The sequence below is a fragment of the Ambystoma mexicanum genome, chromosome 2q, assembly GCF_040938575.1.
Source record: "Ambystoma mexicanum isolate Mex_15411 chromosome 2q, UKY_AmexF1_1, whole genome shotgun sequence".
NCBI classification, from domain to species: Eukaryota; Metazoa; Chordata; class Amphibia; order Caudata; family Ambystomatidae; genus Ambystoma; species Ambystoma mexicanum.
Window position 1 is genome coordinate 338,892,561 of NC_090924.1, and position 22,584 is coordinate 338,915,144.

General features: G+C 45.3%; 1 protein-coding gene across 2 annotated transcripts in view; it reads right to left on the reverse strand.

The window, feature by feature from the left end:
• LOC138569399 (hexosaminidase D-like) overlaps positions 1–22,584 on the reverse strand; it is a 644,991-nt gene that overhangs the window by 209,479 nt on the left and 412,928 nt on the right. For both annotated transcript variants that reach the window (XM_069647343.1, XM_069647344.1), the window contains 2 exons: positions 10,971–11,135; positions 10,645–10,828 (listed from right to left, as the gene is read on the reverse strand). In XM_069647343.1, the coding sequence (XP_069503444.1) occupies positions 10,645–10,828; positions 10,971–11,135 (349 nt within the window). The remainder of the gene's footprint in view (positions 1–10,644; positions 10,829–10,970; positions 11,136–22,584) is intronic.

Genomic DNA, 22,584 nt, shown 5'->3' on the forward strand with positions numbered 1-22,584 from the left:
CTGCCCATGCTTATCAATAAAGGTGCTCTCCTTGATCGCACGGCTCCACGGGGCTCGCCTGCTACCGGAGTCCGTCTGACAAATGGCAAAGCCTTCAAATTGCATGCTTATCACTGCGAAGAGAGCCATTATTTCCAACACTTCCAGCTGCGCAACATCTGCCATTAAGGTCTCGAGCAGCAGAGACCCTCCCAGGACCGGCATCCGTTCAGTACAAAACGGTGGTCCCAGTGTCTCTGCTCTCGTCGAATGTCTACATCTGCTGCCACGTGGAGGTGTCACAACAACTCCACCTCCTGCTACTGCTCTTCTCCCTGGCCTGCACCTGAGGGGAGCCTTTTATACCTCCAATTCTCCCTCAGGTGTGTGTCATTACCCCTAATAGGCTGCAACTTGCAGTCTCGTGCCTCTGCAGCCCTCTTCCTCGTCCCAGTACTTTGGGCACTGTGGGACTTGGCACCCACAATATCAAGGTCAGCTTTTCTATTGGAAATAACAATGCCAAGTTCCTTTCTCTTCTCAATTATATTCCTTAAAGGAGTATTATAAGGATTACATGAAGGATTTGGCTTTACAGAGGAATGAGAGTTGCCATGGTCTAAATGGGTAACTTAATTTAATTAATACATTTAATTTTAATAGTATTTAAAGACTCATCTCTGTTATTCCCCTGGGAGTCATGGGAACTTTCCTCCCTATTGAAGTCAGTGACTTTGAAGGGAGTTTTCTTACCACAAATACATAACTGATTATGACAGTTCTCACCCGCATTCAGATAGTTAGCTTGGGAAAATAACAGCTCCCTCTGACGGCAAGCCATTACAGATTCTGGTATTATTATATTTCCTTCCTTAGGGAAGACAAATACCGCATCTCACCCAACTGAGTCCTTCTATTCCCTTGGGGCTCTTCTCCTCCCAGGTGATCCTCCAAGCTAATACCACCCCCCCCGGGTCAGGATCAGGAAGCGTCTGCTTTTTCCTGGCCACCTGGGAGGAGACTTAAGGCAGGGTTGTTGTGAGGACTCTCTAGGATTCATCACAGGTTATATACAAGGAAGTCTTCATATAGCTGTTAAGACTCCCGCCCTCTTTCTCCGTGCAGGTCCACCACAGAATAACAATGGCAGTATCTTTGGTTCAATGTCCCTGTTCAAGTTATGGGCGACTGGCCAGGCTGGCCCCAAGTTAAGCCCTGGCTTGTTTTGGCTGTGTTTGTTTTTAAGTCTCTGGTGATCTAGCGGGCCCACACCTGTCTATATCCCCAGCGGGACTGAGCTGGCGTGTCAGGTGCGGATTTGGGAGCAGCTGCGTAGGAGTTCAGGGTACTAGTGTGTTAGGTTTAGAAGTAATTTCTTCCTGTTTGTTTATGCTTTAAACAAAGAGTTCTAGCTTATGTATTATGATGTCAGGGGTTTCTATGTGTGGGTATGTTTACCTCTGACTGAGGTTCCAGAATGGTCAAGAATTCAGTAGCAGTTGGAAATAGTGACCTTAGAAGCAGTACCTGCTGCTCGTTTGTGATTTTGCTCAAAGTTTCTTTCATTACTTTCGTTGCCTCCTCCTCAATCTAACATTGGCGATGAGGATTTTTGGTCCGAGCGTGCTGCTCTCCAGTGGTTTGTGATCCCGTTCCGTGTGCCACTGCCTGTGCGAGCGAATGAGGGAAGGAAGGAGGAGCGGAGAGAAAGAGGCCCCGAGCAGCAGGCACCGCGACCCCACCCGATGACGTCCCAGGTCAGGAGGTGTGTTGGTGGGGACAGCGGGCGGGGTGCGCAAAAGCCCTTATCGAGGAGGGGCTCGAGCTTGCATGCCCACGACTGCGCAAGGCCCTGCTCGCATTTATGACGGAGGGGCTCACGCTCGCAAGACCATGACGGCGCGAGGCGCTCTCGCATAATTTCAATATCAGATGCGTGCCACGCCTTGAGGGGAAAAAGGGACGTGGCCTACCTTTGCTCAGCGGCAGAGCCTCACAGCTGAGCATTGTGATGTCGGTTGCCTGGTAACCATTGTTTTCAAGGGAAAGGCTTTGTGAACAGCACAAGGAGGCCGCAAATGACCTCATAAAGGCAGCGCTTCACTTAAAGGCTGCAGGACACACATCCTTGCTGGAGTCTGCTATATTTGTCAGTCAATAGATGAAATCAACACTTCGCTTAAAGCATAAACAAACAGGAAGAAATTACTTCTAAACCTAACACATTTCCCCCCTTACATCAGGATTAAGCATATCACTCGCAACAAAAATCTTTAAAACGGATTGGCCTTTTCCTTGCTCTACTCTTAGATGTTTCTAAAGCTGCGGTTTGACCATTCGCACCACCTTCATTTGCATTGGTTACACTTTCATTCCCATTTACATCATCATCCTTGCTGGCTTCACCATTACCCATTGCATCTCCCTCACTGACAGTGGATGAACTTTTGACCAACCTTGACTTAGACCAACACTCGCCACCTTCCAATATCACCACACTGTCACGCACAGCTGCAATCCTTCTAGGTCCCAAATATTTACTCTCCACACATTTGGAACCAACTCAAGGATTCTTTATCAAAACCAAGTCACCCACCTCATACTCCACCTTCCTAACCTTGGATACATCATGAAACCTCTGTTTGTACTCATTTTGTGCCTCCAATATCAACCTCATAACTTCTTGATGATCCACAACCACACAACCTGCCATCTCCAACCATCCCGTTGCCTCACAGCAGTGCCTGCTGCTCATTTGTGATTTTACTCAATACACTTTCTTTCATTACTTTTGTTGCCTCTGCCTCAATCTAATATAGTTCTGCTGTTGCTTCCCTCCTGTGGTTTCCTGCTGCTCGTGCCCGACTCTTGAGTCGTCTTAGAGCCCCTCATGTTCTCTCTCCTCTTATCCTCCCTCTCTGGCAGGCTGGAGCTCTGCTGATTTTTTTCCAATGCAGGTACTTTCTTCCCGTGTCTGCGGCAGCTCTTCAGAGAAAAGGAAAAACTTGACCAGCACTTGGAGTCTTAGGCATGGGGTGATGCAAATCAGAATTGCCCATAAACACACTGGCACATGAGATGGGAATAGGAACTGGATGCCTCCCAACTGCCACTGTCCCTCTCTATGGTAGCACTAGCTCTGGATCCTTCCCTGGTAGGCATCCACCACTGGCTGAGAGGGGTTCCCATCCCCTCTTTTCAAGGGCAGGGTACTGACCTTGTCCACAGCTTCCATATCAAAAATATCAATTGTTGATTCAGTGCAACCATATTTAACCTTGTTTCCCTTTAAGCATGACCGTTTTGCAGTGTCCAGGTAAGTTTTTTGGATAAAAGAATGGTATCATCCAACTGGTCCAAGGTATTTCAGCTAATGCAAACTGTCCCTTTGCTTAAATAGCCCTGATTCAGTGTGCTGTGTTGACAAAATTAGGAAATCTACTTTATTCTGGATTGGAAAGCGAACAACATTAATCATCGTCGTCCTGTTTTCCATACATGCTACTGGAAGTGTCTATGAACGGCACATGAGAATGGACACATGTATGCAGACAGCTTTGCAGAGTTCAAATTTACTGTGAGTTATTTAGCTCCTTCTTCTAGCCTGGGAGAGCCTGGTTTGCTTGAAAGCAACGCTGCCAGGAGCCACCTTTGGCTCCCCGGGCCAACTGGTGCCTTGCAAACATACACATATGATATTAACTTTGAGTTTTTGAGAATGTTAATAAAGAAGAATTGGGAAAAATCTAGAACACATTTAAACCTAATGGGCAGAAAAGGTAAAGTTTGCGTCTCCTGTGGATTTGCAGTGTGCTGTGTTCTCCAGTGGTTCTCTTGCCTAATAGACAATGCCTGAAACACAGTTTTAGCTCCTGTTAATTTATTCTTAATTGCAAACCCTGCCTTGTCTCTAAGAAAGAGGTCCTAGAAGTTATTTTAATTATTTATTTTTGCCAACAGTACATATATTGACAGTTAAGTGATGTTTTTTAATTGTGGTATTTACTCACAATGTTTTATTTTTTAATATTTGTGTTTTTATGGATTTTAGATGAAATTCCTAAAATGAAGTGTGGCTGACTGACTAAACCCCTGATCACATTGAGGAACAGACGTAATCATGTGATACAGACATGCACAAGACACAGAAACATCGTATTCATGTCATGAATTTCTCTGTGCCCACATAAAGGTTTGCATACGTGTCCCGAAATAGTCAAACCGGGCTCTGTCTGTTATAGGCTCACCTATTGGCAAGACGGATCGAGCACTCTAGGTGAAACTCTCAAGAGTTAAGTCGGTTGGATTGTGGTAGGCCATTCAATATAGCACTGAAAAAATGTTTTTGCACATTAAGACTATTTAAATTGCATATATTAGCAAAGTACAGTTAAAGTAAGTGTTCCTTAGTAACACCAGGTTCCAAAAGTGTAGAACGGTTACAGCTGGTGTAAACAGTGGGGTCACCTCAGATCGAGCTGCTTACTAGGATTCAAAAATGCCCATGCACACTTGTAGGCTCAGCCTCTAGTACCTCTGAATAAGACACCTGTCTCAGTATGGGGACCTACAGTGGGGTGATCATGGGAGCCGGGTGTTTCACTACGCTACGGATGATTAGGCGGCATGCGGAGAATCCCTTAGTCCCCCTTACTTAGCCCCCCTCTCATGGCAGGTGACAGTCACATGGTGCCAACTAAGGACACTGTCGAATTAAGGGGCACAGCCCCAAAACCTGAAAAGCGTAGAATATATGGGATTAGGGAAATGAGTCTCTTCCCAAATCCAAAGCACAGTGCTTTCGCTTCTGTTGATGCTGGCAACACTGTAGCTACTGGCCCTTTAAGGGAATATATCAATGGTGGTTCCGCAGAGCCATCACACTCAGCTTCTCTCTGTGGGTGCAGGAATTCCATCTACAGGCAGCAAGAGGGGCACCTGAATTAGGAAAGGAAATCAGACAGTCAACGAGCCATCCATCAAAAATGGCCTCAAATTGCATACAGATAAGAACAGATGGGCTCAGGGAGTTCACAAAGAGTGCAGGGTTCAGATGTGACAACAGGAGAGAGAGGAGCACCCAAGAGGAGGGACGAGCCAGTCCCAAATCTGAACTGGAAGTTATTCTTAGGGGCGGAGCCCATTAGCCAATCCCTAAACCAGCGGCCCGAAGAGACAAGCCAGAGTTCCCTTTCCCCTGAAAGAGGCTGAACGGCAGGGCCTGAGTATTGCAAGTAGAGAATGCACAAGGTGAGGCACAATCCAATTTCAAGTGTAACATATGGGATGTAAGCCAATCCAGGCGGCAAGTCCAACAGCCAGTCTCCATCGCAACTGGCACACCAGAGTCTTCTTTATCCAGAGAGAGGCTTAAGAGGTAGGGTTAAAGGCCTTTAAAAACCCAGGAGTACTGTCTAAGACTGGAAATGGTTAGAATAGGTGCTGAAGGCAGAAGACAGGAGACGTTTTGGCGAAGGCTGGAAGACAGAGCCGAAGGAGCTGGAGTAAGAGCAGAGCCCAGTAGGCTAACAGCAGAGCCCAGCAGGCTGGAAAAGAGGTCCATATGGCTGGGCCACATCAGGGCCTGGGAGTTCAAGTCCAGGCCAAGGAGACCAAACTGAGGAAGCAAAAGAACTGGTACTGCTAGTAAGGAGTGAAAGAGTGGAGGCCTAAGATAAAGGTAACCTGGGAGAAAATTGCGCCCAAAGGGGTGAATAAAGAGAGATGACGAGAAAGTGGTGACACACCTGCCCAAATGAGTTAAGCAGGTGACAGTATAAGAGATATGGCGAGTGCAGAAAGTTGTGCCAAAGGGGTGAAGATTAGACATAGTGGGATAGATCTGGAGAGGGAAGACTGCTGCGCTCAGTGGGGTGAAAGAGAACTTCTAGTGTCTGAGTGGCAGATGGATGCAGCCCACAAAGGCGAAGAAGGTGGCAGAGAAAGTATAGAGGGGAGAACAAATACACTGATGAGAGGTAGTTAGAAAAGGAGGGAATTCTAAATCAGATCACACACAGTTCAAACAAGAGAACAAGAGCAATAGAAGGAGAAGAATTAAGAAAGCAGGACCATGGAGGTTGGGGCGTACTAACCTAATGGGACAAGGGGCTGCAATCCTAAGAAGAGTAGTTGACCGCCCCCTCACCGTAACCTAGCATTTTTGGCCCACATCCTCGACTCTGGGAATTACCATGCCTGACTGCCAGATCCCGTACTTCTTCAAGTAAGGGATAGGGAGGACGTCAACAGTGTCACTTCACTGATGGGGAGGGAAGGGTACAATGGTTGGAAGTTTGTATTGCTGCATCCTGTCAAGCCATGGGTAGTGAGCATCAAATCCTTAACTCAGTAAGGGGCAGGGGGCGTTAGGAGGTACAGTTCCCAAAGATGCAAAGTAGTGCTTTTTTGCAGAGGGGTTATGTCGCAGGATTCTGCACTACATCTTTAGGTTGAATTTATCTTCCACATAATAACTAACTGGAACTAATAATTATTAGTGTATTTGAAGTTAGGGGGGCTGGGTTAAGGGTCTGTGCCGAATCAAGGGTATTGGTTCCTTCTCCCCAAGGGGATGCCACCCCCTTTGAGGCTAGGAAGGTGACCCCGCTCAACAAGACCCTCCATACGGGTATGGGCAAGTGGGACCTAAATGGGAGTGACTCCCCCTTGGGGGAAAAGGACTCCAATTCCAATGAGGAATTCCTTAGACCCAATACCATATCTGCATTTATAGGACTGGCTGCAATGAAGATCAATCTATCACCCTTATGTTGGCTTCAGGCAATGTGGGGAAAAAACAGCCAGACCAAGGAAAAGAAGGTGTCTCTTTAAAAAGAGATGTGGATATAACTGGGATGAGTAGCGCTTGTGAGGAGAGAGAGTATGGTACGCAGTGGAAACCTCCTGATGTGATTATGCCTTGGAGAGGTGAAGCAGAATAGAGTTGTGGAGCCTGCAAAGTTTGCAAAGGTGAGGAAAACCTGAGTGAGATGCCAGAGACACGACAAATTCTTGCACGGGAGAAATATTGTTCGAATGGGAGGCTAAGACACGTGCAAGTTGGTGGTGTGACCACGGCTGCTTCATGGTGGGTGAGACGCCCCAATAACAATGCCAAGACCACTGGAGAAAAGAGTACTGCCAGCTCCGTGCTACCCCATACGAAGACGGCACCCTATATCAGAGGAGCCGAGAATGTTACACTGGCGAAAGCAGAAAGACAGAAGAGCAACCGAGAAGTCGAATACCTAAGTGCGTGCCAAGACCCACGGGGTTCCCCTGCATCGGAAAAGGTACAGGGGAGAACGGGAGAGGCGGTGGGCCACCGGGGCAACGTATTGGGAAGAGAGAAAGCTATCAAAGTCACAAGTATGAAAGTTGAACACGAAATGAGCAGAAGTGGAGATATCTGAAACCAATACAGAGCATGACAAGGAACGCTACTTGGGAAATAGATAACAAGTGAAAGCAAATACCCTGGGAGGAAGGGAGAAGCCCTGAGATACTGAGGTTTGAAGAAAGGAGAGAGCCCATGCCAATTCAGTGTAAATATTACTGTGAAATCAGACTGTCAAGGGAAACGATTTATAAAAGAAAGACTCCAATACCAAGAACCCAGGAGAGAGGGACTCATGATTTGGATAAGGTCATACAAAACCTAGGGAAGTTAATGTTAACTCTCAAATATTTTAGAGATATACAAGTAATGATCATAGTGTGAGAAAGTATTTCCAGGAAAAGTGTAGTCGCACTCGTGAAAGGCAGATTAACCAATCACAATCTACCTTTCCCGAGCACGATTGTGCATTCACCACCCGCAGTGAGAGAAAAAAGTTTTCAAAAAAATGTCCACCAACATACACAAAGAAAAGGGTCTCTGATGACGGCAGCCATTTTGGAACCTGTTTTCCATGGCCGCCATCATCCGAAAAGGAACCTAGTCCCTTTCCTATTTTAATGGCAGCAGCCATTTCTGAAACTTTTTTTTTCATTCCAACGGGAGAGGTGCTCGCGCTGAGCACATCTCCCGTCAGAATGTGAAAGAAAAAAAACTATCCGCACGTTGGGAAATCTCAGGGCTGCAAAGAGCTTTCATGCCATGGTTGGGGGCAGACATGGTGTTTAACAGCCCGCAGCCCCATCTGAGGGCTGGCGGGCCGTTAAACGCCATGTCTGCCCCCAGCCAGGGTGTGAAAGCTACAGTATAGCTGGTATTAAAGAGAATGCCAAGCCCACATGGGAAGAGCTACAAGAGCTCATGAAGCAAACCACAAGAGACTATCAGGAAAGATAACTTAAAGAAACCTACATTCTAAAGGGTGGCATTTGTGTATCAAAAACCACAAGGGATACAATACAGAACCAAAGAGAAAGCAGCCGGGAAAATATCAAGAAGAGAGACGACCAGGAAAAGAGAGACATTCTCTTGGCCTATTTTGAGTTATTCATGTTAGTGGTAGGCTCAGCTAGAGTCAGGTGTGGGACAGAGGATAAATGATACTTTTTGACTTCCTGACGATCGACGAGCACCTTTAGTTAATTTAGATAGGCAGGGCGATCCCCTTTAGTAATAGGGAGAGATAGGTATTTTTCTTTATATTTTCATTAAAGAAAAGTAACATGTACTCAATGTAGCCAACTTCTTCTTCCGACCCACCACAGGTCCCAAACCCCAAGCATTTGGCGACTACCCAATCAATCTTGGTCACCTCAAAATATACAGACTTTAAGATAGAGTAAAAGCTCAGGATCTGCATTTAATCAAACCTCAGATGGTACAATCGCACTGGTCAGAAATAGTCCTGGCTAGCTTGGGCTGTCATGCCACGGACTTGCAAGGTATGGCATAAGCAGACCTCTGTGCATCGGAGGTAACTTGGTTGCTTAAGGTAGGTAGAAGCGCTAGTTGCAGTCTAGTCTTCTACTAACATGGCCGACAGAGACAGCGTTTCCATATCAACGCTCCCAGCCTCCCCTTCGGCACGTTGTATCCATCTCCCTGGTACCCGCTTGGCGTTCTGCCGTCTCCTGTTCGCTACATTTTGGACTCTTTACCCGGTGACTTATCAGCCACTCTTCTCGAGCGGCAGAGTTTGCCGGCTGCATTATTCCTCCTGCTTTCTCTCTGTTCCTCTTCTTTCACTGTCGGGTTCCCCGGCAGTGCTCGCTCACTCTCTGTAGTTTAGTCTCCCTCTCCGATTGCTGCCTTTCTCTCGGCGGACTTTAGGGTTCACAAGTCACTCCTCCTTTTCTGTGCCTCTGCACACGCTGCTGCCATTCTGGCATTCACAAACCCGACTTACCTGAACTTTCACTTACCTTTCTCTACCTCGATTTCTTATCTGCAGATATCTAGTCTGTCTCTCGAACAATCTGCTGCTTTGCAGTACCCCTTATCAACGTACCCAGCCTCTCGGCATCCTCACAGTGGATTACTGTTGCATCATTGGAAACACCGAATACTGCAGCAAGTCATCAGTCCACCACAGGGTTTTTTGGTGCCAAGAAGCTTTTCCCCCTGTATATTTGAGGCAGGCTTTCTGGTGTTCCCTTTGGGTCAGGAAGCTATATCCTGCCAAGGTGGCCTCCAGTGAAGCCCGTCCTTACCTGCACAACAAAAGGGTCAAGATCAAGAAGAATCCTGAGGAAAAGAAGACATGGAGGAAAGGGATTTCTGAGACAAGGAACAGTTCTCCTGAAGATACAGGTGAGGAGGGGTCTTGGGAAAGTACACCGGACTTTCCCAGTTACGACATGGGCTCTGAAAATTGAAGGAAGTTCAGCCATGAGCACACATATCCACATTTGTGTTGCACACATATCACCATGGGAATAATATCGGACTGCTGGACATCACTCTTGGCTCTTAGAAGTAAAGCTAGCAGATGACTTTCAGGGGTAAAGTCATGCCGCACCCACTGGAACGGACACCCCTACCTTCAACTGCGGGTATGGAGGTAGAACCATACTGCTACTCGGTGAAAACATGGGTTACATGATTTTGTGCCTGCTCTCAGGACCTAGAGCCCTCAGAAGCAAACATTGGGAATTGCATCCCTTTCAAGCTCGGAGAATCAGAGTCCACCAGGGAAAAGTTAAAACTAGTGGTTAAACACGTTGGAAAAATGAAAAGAAATGGGACACTGCAACAGAATAGCACACCTTCTGGCATCTTCAAAAGTACTGTTCATATGTCCACAGTTTAATAGAACTCCCACATCCTCTTCACTAAGGAATTTCCATTTTAGTTGTGGATTTGATTCAAACTTGGTGGACAGGCATTGCCAAAAGGAATATGTGGCAGAAGAAACTATTCTGATGAAGTGTGGAGAGGTTATCGCACCAGCTGGAAGTGTACATTGAAAAGGAGGTGTCATGAAGAGTCAAAACAGTCTACAGAATTAGCAACATTTAATTCATGCCATATAAGGGCTAATTGGAAGAGAAGGTGCCAGGCAGGTTTAACTAGTACGAGAATCTTGCCTCAGGCTAGCATTGGATAGATTTCAAGAGAGTGCCATGTAGTGAATCAGAATGGAAGAGAAGATGATGCAAGGCAGCAGCAAAGAGGAAGTGTCTCAGGCCACAAAGTAGTTGACAACACTGTATAGGGATTGGGGAGAACATGCAGACTCTGGCAGCGTCAGATGAACACATCCTTACCCTGGATAGTCTCCATTTTAATCCTTCTCAGCATGTCGTCCCACATCAGAACCTGGATTTCTTTGTAGCTGGCAATGAGGAAGCTGATCACAGCTTGGATGTGATTCAGGTACATTTTTCCCATGTCCCCGTTGTTGCTGTTCATCCAGGTCTTGGAATCATGTCCTTCTCCTAAATAGAAGACCTAAGGGGAGAAGAGTGTGAAAGTAGACAGTAAAACCAAGAGTGATTAGCCTGCCATTGTTTGGGCACAGTACAAGAATAGTGTGTAGGAAGCAGACAGGGACAAAATTCAGCAGCGTTCGTGTGTCCTCTCTCTCACGTACCTCGTCTGCTCCGATGTGAAACCATTTGTTCTGCGGGTGCCGGTCCAGAACCTGGCGCAGTATTGACGTCACCAGGGGCAGCGTTTCGGCAGCATGAGGATTCAAACTGTTGGGGTATTTCTCCACCTCCCTCAAGTGCTTGTACTTGTCATGCTTCAGAACAAACTGTCATGCAGAAGATAAGGAGAATGTTAGAAAGGGAGTAAACATTTGCTGATGCTTTGACTGTTCCTCTACATTCACTGATGCTGCGACTGTTCCTCTGCATTCAGAGTCGGCAAAGGATATTCAGCTCTTCCATCACACAAGTGGCATAGCAGCTTATCGCTAGATCTCGAGCAAGAACCCTACCCACTTGATGAAGGAACAGCTTCACAAGGCCATGCTCGGGCTCGCCACAATTTGTTTTGGGGTAGTTTTGAGTCATGTGCAAATAAATCTTGCCAAATGCAAATGCAGATATTAGAACAGAATATAATTAATGAAGTATAGCAAATGAAACTGATAGTTGAACCTTATGTCACAAAGTTTACTAGTCTGCACTCTACAATGGGATAGCGCTTGCAAGGGAGTTGGGTCAACTTGATCAGAGCTTGGACTGCGGGAACTCTATTGCAATTAAAGCATGTCAGCCAAATGACAACAGGATAGCTTAAGAAACTACATCTGAGGAATAGCTAGCATAGGTTTCTGAGAGAGATGTCAATTTCTTTCATGGTTTGTTCAGTGTTCTGGAGTGAGCAGCTGGTTCTAGAGGACTACAAACGAGAGGCTGCCCCTATACTCCCATTTACAATAGACAGTCTGTTTATATTAGCTTTGCTAGAGTGATTGGCGCTGCAAGGATACACTAAGGAGACTGTTTTCTATGTCTAGTTCCTATTATTCTTTTTACTAAGGATTAAAAATGTCCACTTATTTTCTCAATTTACTTTTTACCAGGCTGCCTAAAAAACAAAAGCTATGCTACAGTAAAAAAGAAAATAAGAAAATCATCCAGGTGATAGCCCGTGGGCACAGGTCTTTGGGACTTCCTGTTGCTATCTGGTAACTCTTTAGGTGATTAAGTAAGAGGTTGGTTCTGGATGTCCCGTGTTGAAGTGGGCCTGATTGTCTGATTGCTGCTGCACATTGAGCCAGGTCAGCATTAAGGGAAACCTTTTGACATGAAAGATTAGACATGCATTGCCAAAGTCACTACGTCACAATGCTAAAAAAGTGTCCTACAAACTGAAAAATGTCACTTCAGATTCAGCCACTAGCTGAGAGTTTTATCTCCTGTGACGTATCTGGACTATTCGTCCCTTCTCCACAGAGGGGAGTGACCCCCTTTGAGGCTAGGAAGGTGACCCCACTAAGTAAGACCCTCTTTAGGGGTCTGCGGAAGTGGACCTAACTATCTCCCTATCAAGAATACATTGTGCCTCATTACGTGTTCAGTGTTGTGACAAAAAACGGTGGTAACAGAGTTACCACTGCATTACAGCCGCATTACCAAACCGCCAAACTACGAGTTTGGCATTAAGGCTGAGGAAAAATCTACAGCAGAATATTGGAGGTAATTCCTCCGCTTTACCGTGCAAAAAATTGCCAAATCAGCGGAATTACCGCTGGTGGGAATTTTGCCAAAATCCCCATGGAGTCCTATGGACTTCAATAAATGGGGACTAACCCTGCCTACCACCACTTGTAATCCGGTGATTCAGATGGACCAAGTGGCGGTAACGGTAAATCCATTTGGTGGTATTTTGGCAGATTTACAGTAAAAATACCACCATTTTTAATGAGGCCCATTGTCTGCATATATGGTAATCTTAAAGACTGATGTTACCTCGGTTTTGGATTAAACAAATAGTGACATTACTTCAATCTCTTTGGCTTCAGGTACTGCTGGATTCCATGTGAGCTCAACAGTCAAAGAGGAAGGAAACACCACTTTTCGTTTGTATCTGCAAACATAAAAATATGCTGAACCTTGAGTGGAGAAGAAAGAATCCTACACAGAGGCGAGCTTCTGACATCCTGAAGGCGCTGAGCCACGCTAGACCGCAGAGCCAGTGGTAGCGTGTAGAGCAAGCAGAACGCAAGGGAGATGCCGGAAGGCTGGCGTTCCGAGAGGTAACAAAGTCGAAGGAGAGAAAAAGACAGGGATGATAGAAGGACTGTGTCGCCTAGTGGCACGGCAACATCAAAGCTGTGGTGGGCCTATATCCTGTTAACCGACACCATACCAGCCCACAGCAGAGAGATCGGATCACCGTTCTCTGCATGAGAAGTGTGCCGAGCTGAGAAGTGAAAGGGAAGCGGACCATCCCGAGAAGGTAACAGCGGGGAGAGGGGCGAACAGTTGTGTCCTTAGGTGCCGGAGAAGACAAGAGGGTTACAGGAGCCCAGAAAACCCAAACAATGGACACGGGCAGGCACTCAATCGAGACCCTGCTAAATTAAGCATATTCCAGGGCAAGAGGGCTTCATGGAGCCCTAGGAAAACAAGTGACATTGATAAACGAGGATGGGGAAGGCAAGAGGGTTACGGGAGCTGGAGAAACCCAAACACTAGATATGGGTAAATGCCCAAGAGAAACCCCACTGAAGTAAACACATCAGAACAGCATAGAGCGTTGGGGAGCACTAGAAAACCAAGCAATATTACTATAAGGAACTTGGGGAAACCAAAATGATTACAGGAGCCGGGGAAACACAGAAATCGGACACGGGAGGACACCCATGAGAGACTGGGGAGTTAAACACAGAGGACCAGAGGGCCTTGGGGAACCCTAGAAATACAAATAGTGGCGATCATGACTGGGAACAGAGCAAACCTGGAGGGTTACCTGGCTCAAAACCAAACCAAGAACAATATAAAAAACAAGGTCAAAAGTGGTGGAATCACACTAAGAAAATCCCTTTTCCCTTTAAAGAACGGAAAGTATTGGATGTGTGTTAAGGCGTAAGACTTGTCATTCAGAACCTGAAAAGAGGATGGAGAACTGTATTGAGAAAAATTGATGAGCCGTGACCATTCGATGAACATTATTTGGGATGAACTCAAGTATTCTGACACGGCAAAGCCGAGTGGAAAGGCTCCTGTTCTGGTCTATTTTTTGTTCCATTTGTTCTAAAGTGGTAGTGCCAGATAGCAAGTAGGTTTTGAGAGAGGACGTTTTTGTTTTTGACATTTGACAAGCACACTTAGTTTAATTTATTAGGTAGGGAAATACCCTCATAGCAATAGGGATAGATGGGCATTTTCATATTATTTAGATAACATCTCCCTGAATATGCTAATTCCAAGCATGACTCCTCCTTCTGGTTTGCCACACTCCCTATCATGTAAGACTCTGCTCATCTTTGTAAACATATCCTGTCTTTTGTCGGGCTGAGTAGATCCAGCTTACCTGTACTTGCTATGAAACCAACTCTGTGGCTCTTAGTGCCACCACCCATACTAAGATGGTACTGACAGGTTGGGGGGCCATGTAACAACTCACCTTGTGGCTATGTGTAGCAGTGCATGGGAATTATTTAGCCCAATGTCCCACATGGAGGAACCTTGACCCTGGTCAAGTTCATTTTCTGTTTCTCATTGTATAAAATGCCCTCTGTTATAGGTCCAGCTTAGTCTTCCAAAAACATGTACGAGGTGTCGAAAGTGTGTGAAAATATCAATGCTCATCCCATGTAAACCTATTGCTAAATGGCAGATTGGAGTATTTCCCGGCCGTTGGTGACACAGCAGAGGCTGAGAAGGCAAACATGTATACAAAGATAAAAGGCAATGGAGTTTTTTTTGCTGGTTAAAACAGTAGCTATCAAATTGTTTAAGCACAATTTGAACTGTGTCATTTATTACTCTAGTTCTAATGGGAAGTAAAGCAATTATTTCCAAACGCATAGCATGAGTAGGTTACAAGTTAAAGAACAATGTTAAGAAGAAACCTAAATCTTCCTCTGTAGGAAATGACCGATCTTTTTGCTTCTTAAGGAAAAGGAAAGGCCACTTGACTAAATCAAAACAAGCCAAGCTTTGAGTTTTAAGCAAGGGAAACTGAAAAATATATACTTTTGAGAATGGCTTCCAGAAAACAGTCCAGGACCACTTACTTTTTAAACCAGTTACACAAGAAGTTTAGAATGGAAGCTCAATTCCATGTACCCTCAAAGTGAATAATAAAATGAAACATCATGAAGCATCCTGCGATTCCAGGTCTCTATACCATTACCACATCTTGATTATAGTGGTGAGAAGGCTCAGACAGATGCACTCACAAATTGCACTTACGATGCATGGTGGTAAAAGTCGACATGATATGTTAAAGACTAGAGGAGTAATGATGCAAATGATTAGTGGGACAGGCGGCAAATTGTTCAAAACAGACATGCGTACTACAAGTCAAAGTGGAATTACAGACAGACATGGTCCAACTCAAAACAATAATCTTCGAAAGCAAGCTGTCCAAAATAACTGTTGAGAACACCTTCTGCAGAACCAAATGAGGCATATCCGTTGATCTGTTCACCTTAAAGCCCCCACAAATGCAGAAAACGGCCACACACGGCTTTGCTCTTGTCTCCACCATCAGGAGCACAAGAGAATTTCTGAAATCCAGGAGACCGGATTAAGTCTGATGTGGACCGGCCGACACATCTGGCCAAGGATTTTATGCCCTAGAGCCACGATGACATCAACAAAGTCCATAGAGTCCACAGGAAACAAGTGCAGACCTTCCCAACCCCAACCAAGCATAGAATACCCCATAGGAAGATGCACAGGCTAACCACAACCCAAGAAATCTTATAATACCTCCATTTGGCCAAGTACAGGGGAGCTATAAGCAATGGCTTGCAGATAGGGATTGATAAATGTGAACATATAGATAGAAAATAATCCCATGGTGGGGTGGCCAAGAACATGCCACATTGACAATGATTAAGGTTTCAGAAAAAAAATACTTGCACCATAAAAAAGGAAAGATTACCAACAGAGCCCAGGTTTAGAGCATAAAGTGGGAGTTTATTCTTAAATAAATTGGTTAAATTGGTGATCATTGACAAGGACGAAGAAAAATAGGACAGTGTTTATGCCAGAGGTGTCAATGCTCTGTAGCACCCCATTGGTAACACCAATCTCCTTAAAATCCAGGGCAGCACACTGGGTCACAGATGTGATGGGGGGTTGTCATGTGTTTGCAGGCAGGTGCAGGAAGCTGACATTATTTTAATAGGAAATTAATATGCCATCAGACACTGTTATCCACACGTCGCACGTGGTGTGTTGGTACTGGGTGTGTGCACATGTGTAAGAAGCCTGTCTATGTTCTCACAAATTTATTTAGAAACCCCAAAATGTACCTACAGATGACCTGAGGGCGAGTGAGACAGAGGGGAGCTCCACTGACGTTTGACAGCCCTAATGACCCTCTCTAAAATCCATGAAGACTAGATCCACCCTCTGTGATGGTACGAGGTATGGGGAGGGCGTTCAAGGAATGATAAAACCTGATTCATGTGAGATACAGATGTATCCCCACATCACAAATATTTATGAGGGATGGGGCAAGTGACAAAAAATGGGGTCACTGCTAAAGTGGGCAGATAGCCTACAACTAGTGGCCTAAGGATCATTAGACAAAGCTGGATTTATCAATAATCCATTCTGGAATATAACCAGATTCAGAGAGAAGCCAAAAGATGGGGAAAATGTATTTCCTGGGAGAGGGCAATATTTGTCTCTTCCATGAAAAAGGGTGAGAGAGGATGCAGAGAATGAGGACGAAGTCTCATTGTTAAGAATTTGAGTCAAGGAGGGTGGAAAACCTGGCAAAGCAGCGGGGGCTGAAAGTCATGATTGCCAATAACATGGGCTACCTGGTAAGAGAAGTGATATTCAAAGCTCACAACATCCTCTGTGCAGTTAAATAGGACGATCAAGGTACCCATCTCCACAGCACCACCATTAACTGGTAAATGGTATCTGAAAACAGAAGTGAAGGGTCCCATGTTTTTCAACTTCATTATTATGCACTGTCAAGTTGTGTGTGTTTGTGTGTATGGATTTGCCCTTGGTGCACCTGCACCCTCAGCCTCCTGCCCCTGCCTCCACCCCTGACTTTCTCTCATGAAAGAGTCCGCTGGCAGTGGGTTTCAGCTAATCGGCCACCTCGGCAACCCCAACCTCTCCTTTGGACGGAGATTAGAAGAGGCAGAAGAGGAGATCAATCCTATTAGTGGATAACCGCCTGCATGGAGCAGAGGACCCGGTGCCTTTAATATGGCATTGTTGAGGGCTGCCCACACATGCCCCCCCCACTACCTTAGAAATGATATAACCAGATTAAACTTCGACACAATGGTAGTGACAGAATGCCAGCTGCGTTTTATCAAGATAATGACAAAATATGGGATCCTGTTTTAACAATTTAACTGTTTAATGCAATAATGAGTGCGAAATTGATACTAAGGGAATGGCGAAGAGCAATAATTGTCCCAATTTATAAAAAAAAGGTTGTAGAAAAACACCACAATTATACCGGCCTATATCTCTTTTGAACACCAGTTTTAAACATTTGGGAAGTGTCTACTCTCTAAATTAGAAGAGTGGGTCACAACTAACGAAATTCTATCCCCAATCCAACTGGGCTTTAGGTCCAAATTGGGGAGAATGGAACAGTGCCTAAACCTGTACATGACAATTGCCCACTCCCTGCATATAAAACAAGAACCAATATATCTGGCATTTATGGACCTGAGCACCACCTTTGATAAAGTAAATTGGAAAAAACTGTGGGAGGTGCTCAGGTCCCATGATTGCCCAGTTGCCATGTTGGACACCTTGGAAGCCCTACATAGGGTCAATGAGGCATGCATTCACTCTGGTAATGAGAGTCATTGTACAGCCCGGTTCTCCATTGAATCAGGGGTAAGACAGGGGTGTTTTTTGGCACCCATGCACTTCTACTTGAAAATTAATAAATTGATGGAGTTTCTACTGGAATGTAACCAAGAATAGGTAACGTGTTGATTCCAGCGCTAATTTATGTGGATGATACTGTCCTCATTGCACAGACCCCTAGAGCATTGCAGATCTTGGTAAATACATTTTCCACCTATATAAAAATCTGGACCTTCATGTTAAGACCACCAAATCAGCAGCGATGGTGTGTCTAGGGAAGAAAAGAGCATGCAAGTTTCAAAAAATATGGTGCGATGGATTGGTTATTCCAAGGGTGACCCAATTCGACTATCTTTGATGGGCAGGCTCATGTACAAAAACAGGTGCCTGTGATGAAACAATCGGCTGGCAGTAATTATAGATTTATGAAACAGCACAAGCAACAACTGCTCTGTATTGTGGGAAAAATGTATAACTCTCGCATTATGGGAGCAATCAAATATGGTGCCTCAATCTGCGGGTATGGAGACCCGAGTATGTTGCAAAAAGAGAATAAAAGGTTTGTGAAATCACTGCTGGGCTTACCCATGTCAGTGCGAAATTTTGTCTCCCATAGAGAGCTAGGCTGGGCCTTTTTAGAGGACCAACTGGTGCTGTAGCCCTGCAGGATATGGTTGCGGGTATGGTCTAATCAAAAGGTGGGTTCACACAGAAATTGTTAAAAGATCTATTGGGAAAAAAGGGCGCAGATAAAATTGGCTGGCTAGAAAATGTAAAGAAAGTTTTGGGGAAAGTGAATGCCAGTTTTATGCTTGATCAACCCATATCAATATTAGAAAATGGCAGGTGTCGCCTCCTAACAAAGAGAATAATTCAGTGGGCAAATGACACCAGAGAGACGGAAGAGCTAATGAAACCAACAGAGAACTGATGAGAATATAGTTAAATAACATAAAACAATATCTTGTTTGGACAAATTGGAAGTACCAAAGAGCACCTACACCAAGGGTACCTTTTGGGTGTTTCGAGTTGGGTGAGGTTCGAAGCCGGAGATTGGACTGGGCATTTGAAGCTAAATGTCCTATGTGTCATGCTGGCATAGTACACTTCCTATTTTTCTGTCCAGCTTATAGTGGGCCACAGAAAAAGTATTTGTTACCGTTGTTTATAGAAAGAGGCTTTTCCCAGCATAGGCCAGCACTTGTTGGATGCATCCTCGCCAGCCATAGCCTGGAATGTATCCTTAAATGTAAGAACCAGCGAATAAGATCAGGTATAAGTGTAGAAAGTAATGATGGAATCAGTTGAGCCGATTTTAAACATTTTACGACTGTAAAGGCAAACATTATAACAATCTTATGACTGTAAACTATGCTAAATTGTATTATATGTATGCAGCCTCTTAAATGAATTTAAGTTTTTATCAGTATGAAATTGTTTTATGGAATTGATATTGTAGTGAATGAATAATGATTTTATGCTTGAATTTTTAATTGATTGTGTCCAATGGTTGCAATGGTTGTGTATGTTGTATCTTTTATGGATTTTTTTGTTGATCCGAACTAAAGAATGTACCTACCTACCTACAATGCATTCCACCCATGTCTAGGATTTGTTGGGCAAACAAGATAAATCTTGGTTTCCAGGTGGCATAGGAAACACTTCAACTTTCAACCCTTAAATACACTTTTTTGCCGTATTAAAGGTGATAAAAAAAATCCACTCTTACTTACTCAAAAATCTGCTGCATTAACTCTAAATTGACAAGATTTTCCTATGTGTAAAAAAACCATTGTAGAAATTCAAAATGAAATTCCACGGTTATCTTCTATTCTTCCTATTTGGATCGAAAAACAGTGGCCATCTAGGACTCTTTTAGTATCCCCGATGCTGACAAACATAAATCACTGGTGTCAGGCATTAAACCTACCTACTTTCTGACTACCCTTGTCCTGCCTCAAAAATCAAGGATTTTCTTATTGCAGCTTATGCATCTTTCTCTTGCTGCGGACTGTTTCCCGGATTCTCTAAAATAGGACATGTCTGCCTATTATTACAAAAAAACATTTTTGGATTTGGACGTCGATTGCTTGGCCAACTATCGATCAATAAGGGAATAGTTTCTTACCTGTAACTCCATTTCTCCAGCATTGGTATCTTTCATGGATTCACATGCTTAGAATATTCCCCGTTGTCAGACTGGGACCCCTCGGTACACATATATAGCCTTTTCCAATAGGAAAACTTCCGACACTTTTGTGTCCTATCTACGTCCTTTTAGGACCCGCCTACGCATGCTCCGTAGGCCGTCCCAGTATAAGAGGCCCGCCCCCGCGGCTCCCCTTCAGATTTCGGCCCCTCCAAAGTAGGAAGGGTTAAACTTATCAATCAAATACATTACATTCCGGGGAGGTTGGCGGGCGCATGTGAATCCATGAAAGATATCAATGCTGGAGAAATGGAGTTACAGGTAAGAAACTATTCCCTTCTCCAGCATTGGATCTTTCATGGATTCACATGCTTAGAATAGATTGTATAGCAGTAACACTTGAGACGGCGGTGAGAATGTAATGTAATATACCCTCACCATACTACACAATGCATATGTACAGTAGGAATATGTTAATTCATATAACCTTACCCACATAAAATATACTGTCATTAAAAGGTAGACAACAGATTCTCCACAGCGTGGAGCTTACCTTACTGAAACAGATGGCGCAGGACAGCTCTTCCCATCTGCACCTCGTCCGCATGCTGCGTGGCAAGGCAGTAGTGGCGGGTAAACGTGTGGGGCACTGACCATGCCGCAGCTTGGCATATGTCCGTCAAAGGAATTCCTGCCCATAAAGCTGTTGAGGAGGACATTGATCTTGTAGAATGGGCTCTAGGATGTCCTTGCAGTGGCCTTCCGGCCTTAGAGTGACAAAACGCAATCGTCTATGAGACCCATTGAGCCAATCCTTGTTTAGAGATTGCTTTTCCTCTCGTCGACGGACCATATGCGACGAACAGTTGTCGAGTAGACCTGAGTTCCTGTGTACGATGTAGGTAAAATTTCAGAGCCCTCTTAACGTCCACGTTATGAAGAGCTTTTTCTGCTGCCGATGATGGTGTGGCGAAGAAAGTAGGGAGAACAATGGACAAGTGTTTGTGATACACTGTCGGAACTTTTGGGACAAACATAGGATTAGTTGCCAGGACTACTTTGTCCTTAAAGAATCTTAGGTATGGCGGGTCTACGACCAGCGCTTGCAGTTCCGAGATTCTTCTAGCTGATGTGATAGCAATCAAGAATGCCAACTTCCACGAAATGAATTTCATGTCGGACGTGGCCATAGGCTCAAAAGGCGGTTTCATTAAGCCTGCCAACACTGTGTTGAGACTCCAAGTCGGGGGGAAACGTTTTTCCGGGGGAAAAGCTCGAAATAAACCCCTCATGAAGTGTTTTACAAGTCTGTCGCTAAATAGAGGAGACGACTGCCTCTTCCTTGTGAACCTCGAGATGGCCGCCAGGTGCACCTTTATCGATGTGAAGGATAATCCCCTCTCCGCCAAAAGGAGCAGGTAAGGTAGAACTTGTTCCGGCGTCACCAACAACGGTTGTAGGCCCTGTTGTCCTCTACACCATTCACAGAACCTCCGCCGCTTATAGGAGTAGGATTTGTTTGTAGAAGGGGCTCCAGCCGCCTGCAGAATTTTTTGACAATCTTCCAAAACGTCTAAAGCACCTAACTCCGAAAAGTCAGGAGCCAGGCTGTAAGGTTGAGACTGTCTGGGTCGTGATGCCACACCGTGCCTTTGTCCCGGGATAGTAGGTTCGGGACTCTCGGAAAAGCTATGGGATGTTCCAGCGACAGGTGAAGCAGGTCGGAGAACCACGGTTGCCTTGGCCAGTATTGTGTCACTAGAATTACCCGGCAATTGTATCCGCGTATCCACTGTATTGTCCTCCGTATGAGGGGGAACGGGGGAAAAGCATAGAGGAACATGTCCCTCCATGGGAAGGAGAATGCCTCCCCCATGGAACCCTCTTGAGGCCATCTGCTTGCGAATTGCTCGCATTTCTTGTTGTCTTTGGTCGCGAAGGCGTCCAGAGGGGGGTGACCCCATTTCTCGAACACTTTCATCAGGTGAACTGTGTCCATTTCCCACTCGTGTTTCTGGGCCATGCTTCTGCTGAGGGAGTCTGCTTGGGAGTTCCTCACTCCTGCGAGGTGATGAGCCACGATGGAAATTTCATGCTTTAATGCCCAATTCCAGGTTTTCTGGGCTTCTATGGAAAGAGTTCTTGATCGCGTCCCTCCTTGTTTTCTCAAATAAAACATGGCCGTTGTATTGTCGGTCAGTATTCGTACTCGCGAACCCTTGATGTGTGGTAGGAATGCCTTCAAGGCCCATCGTACTGCTCTGAGCTCTAACACGTTTATGTGTAGGAGTGACTCCGTTGGAGACCAGCGACCTTGCGTTTGGAGAGCACCCATGTGAGCTCCCCATCCGGTGAGGGACGCATCCGTGACTATGGTTCGCTGAAACTCCGGCTCCTGTAGGGGTACACCGTTGTTCAGATTGTGGAAACTCTGCCACCACTGAAGGGTTCCGAAGCAGCTTGTCGTCGTCGATGGTTATCTTGTCTGACCACGATCCTTGAGCCTGCGTCCATCGGTCCGCGAGGAATTCCTGGACTGGCCTCATGAATAGGCGACAGTTTTCCACCAGATG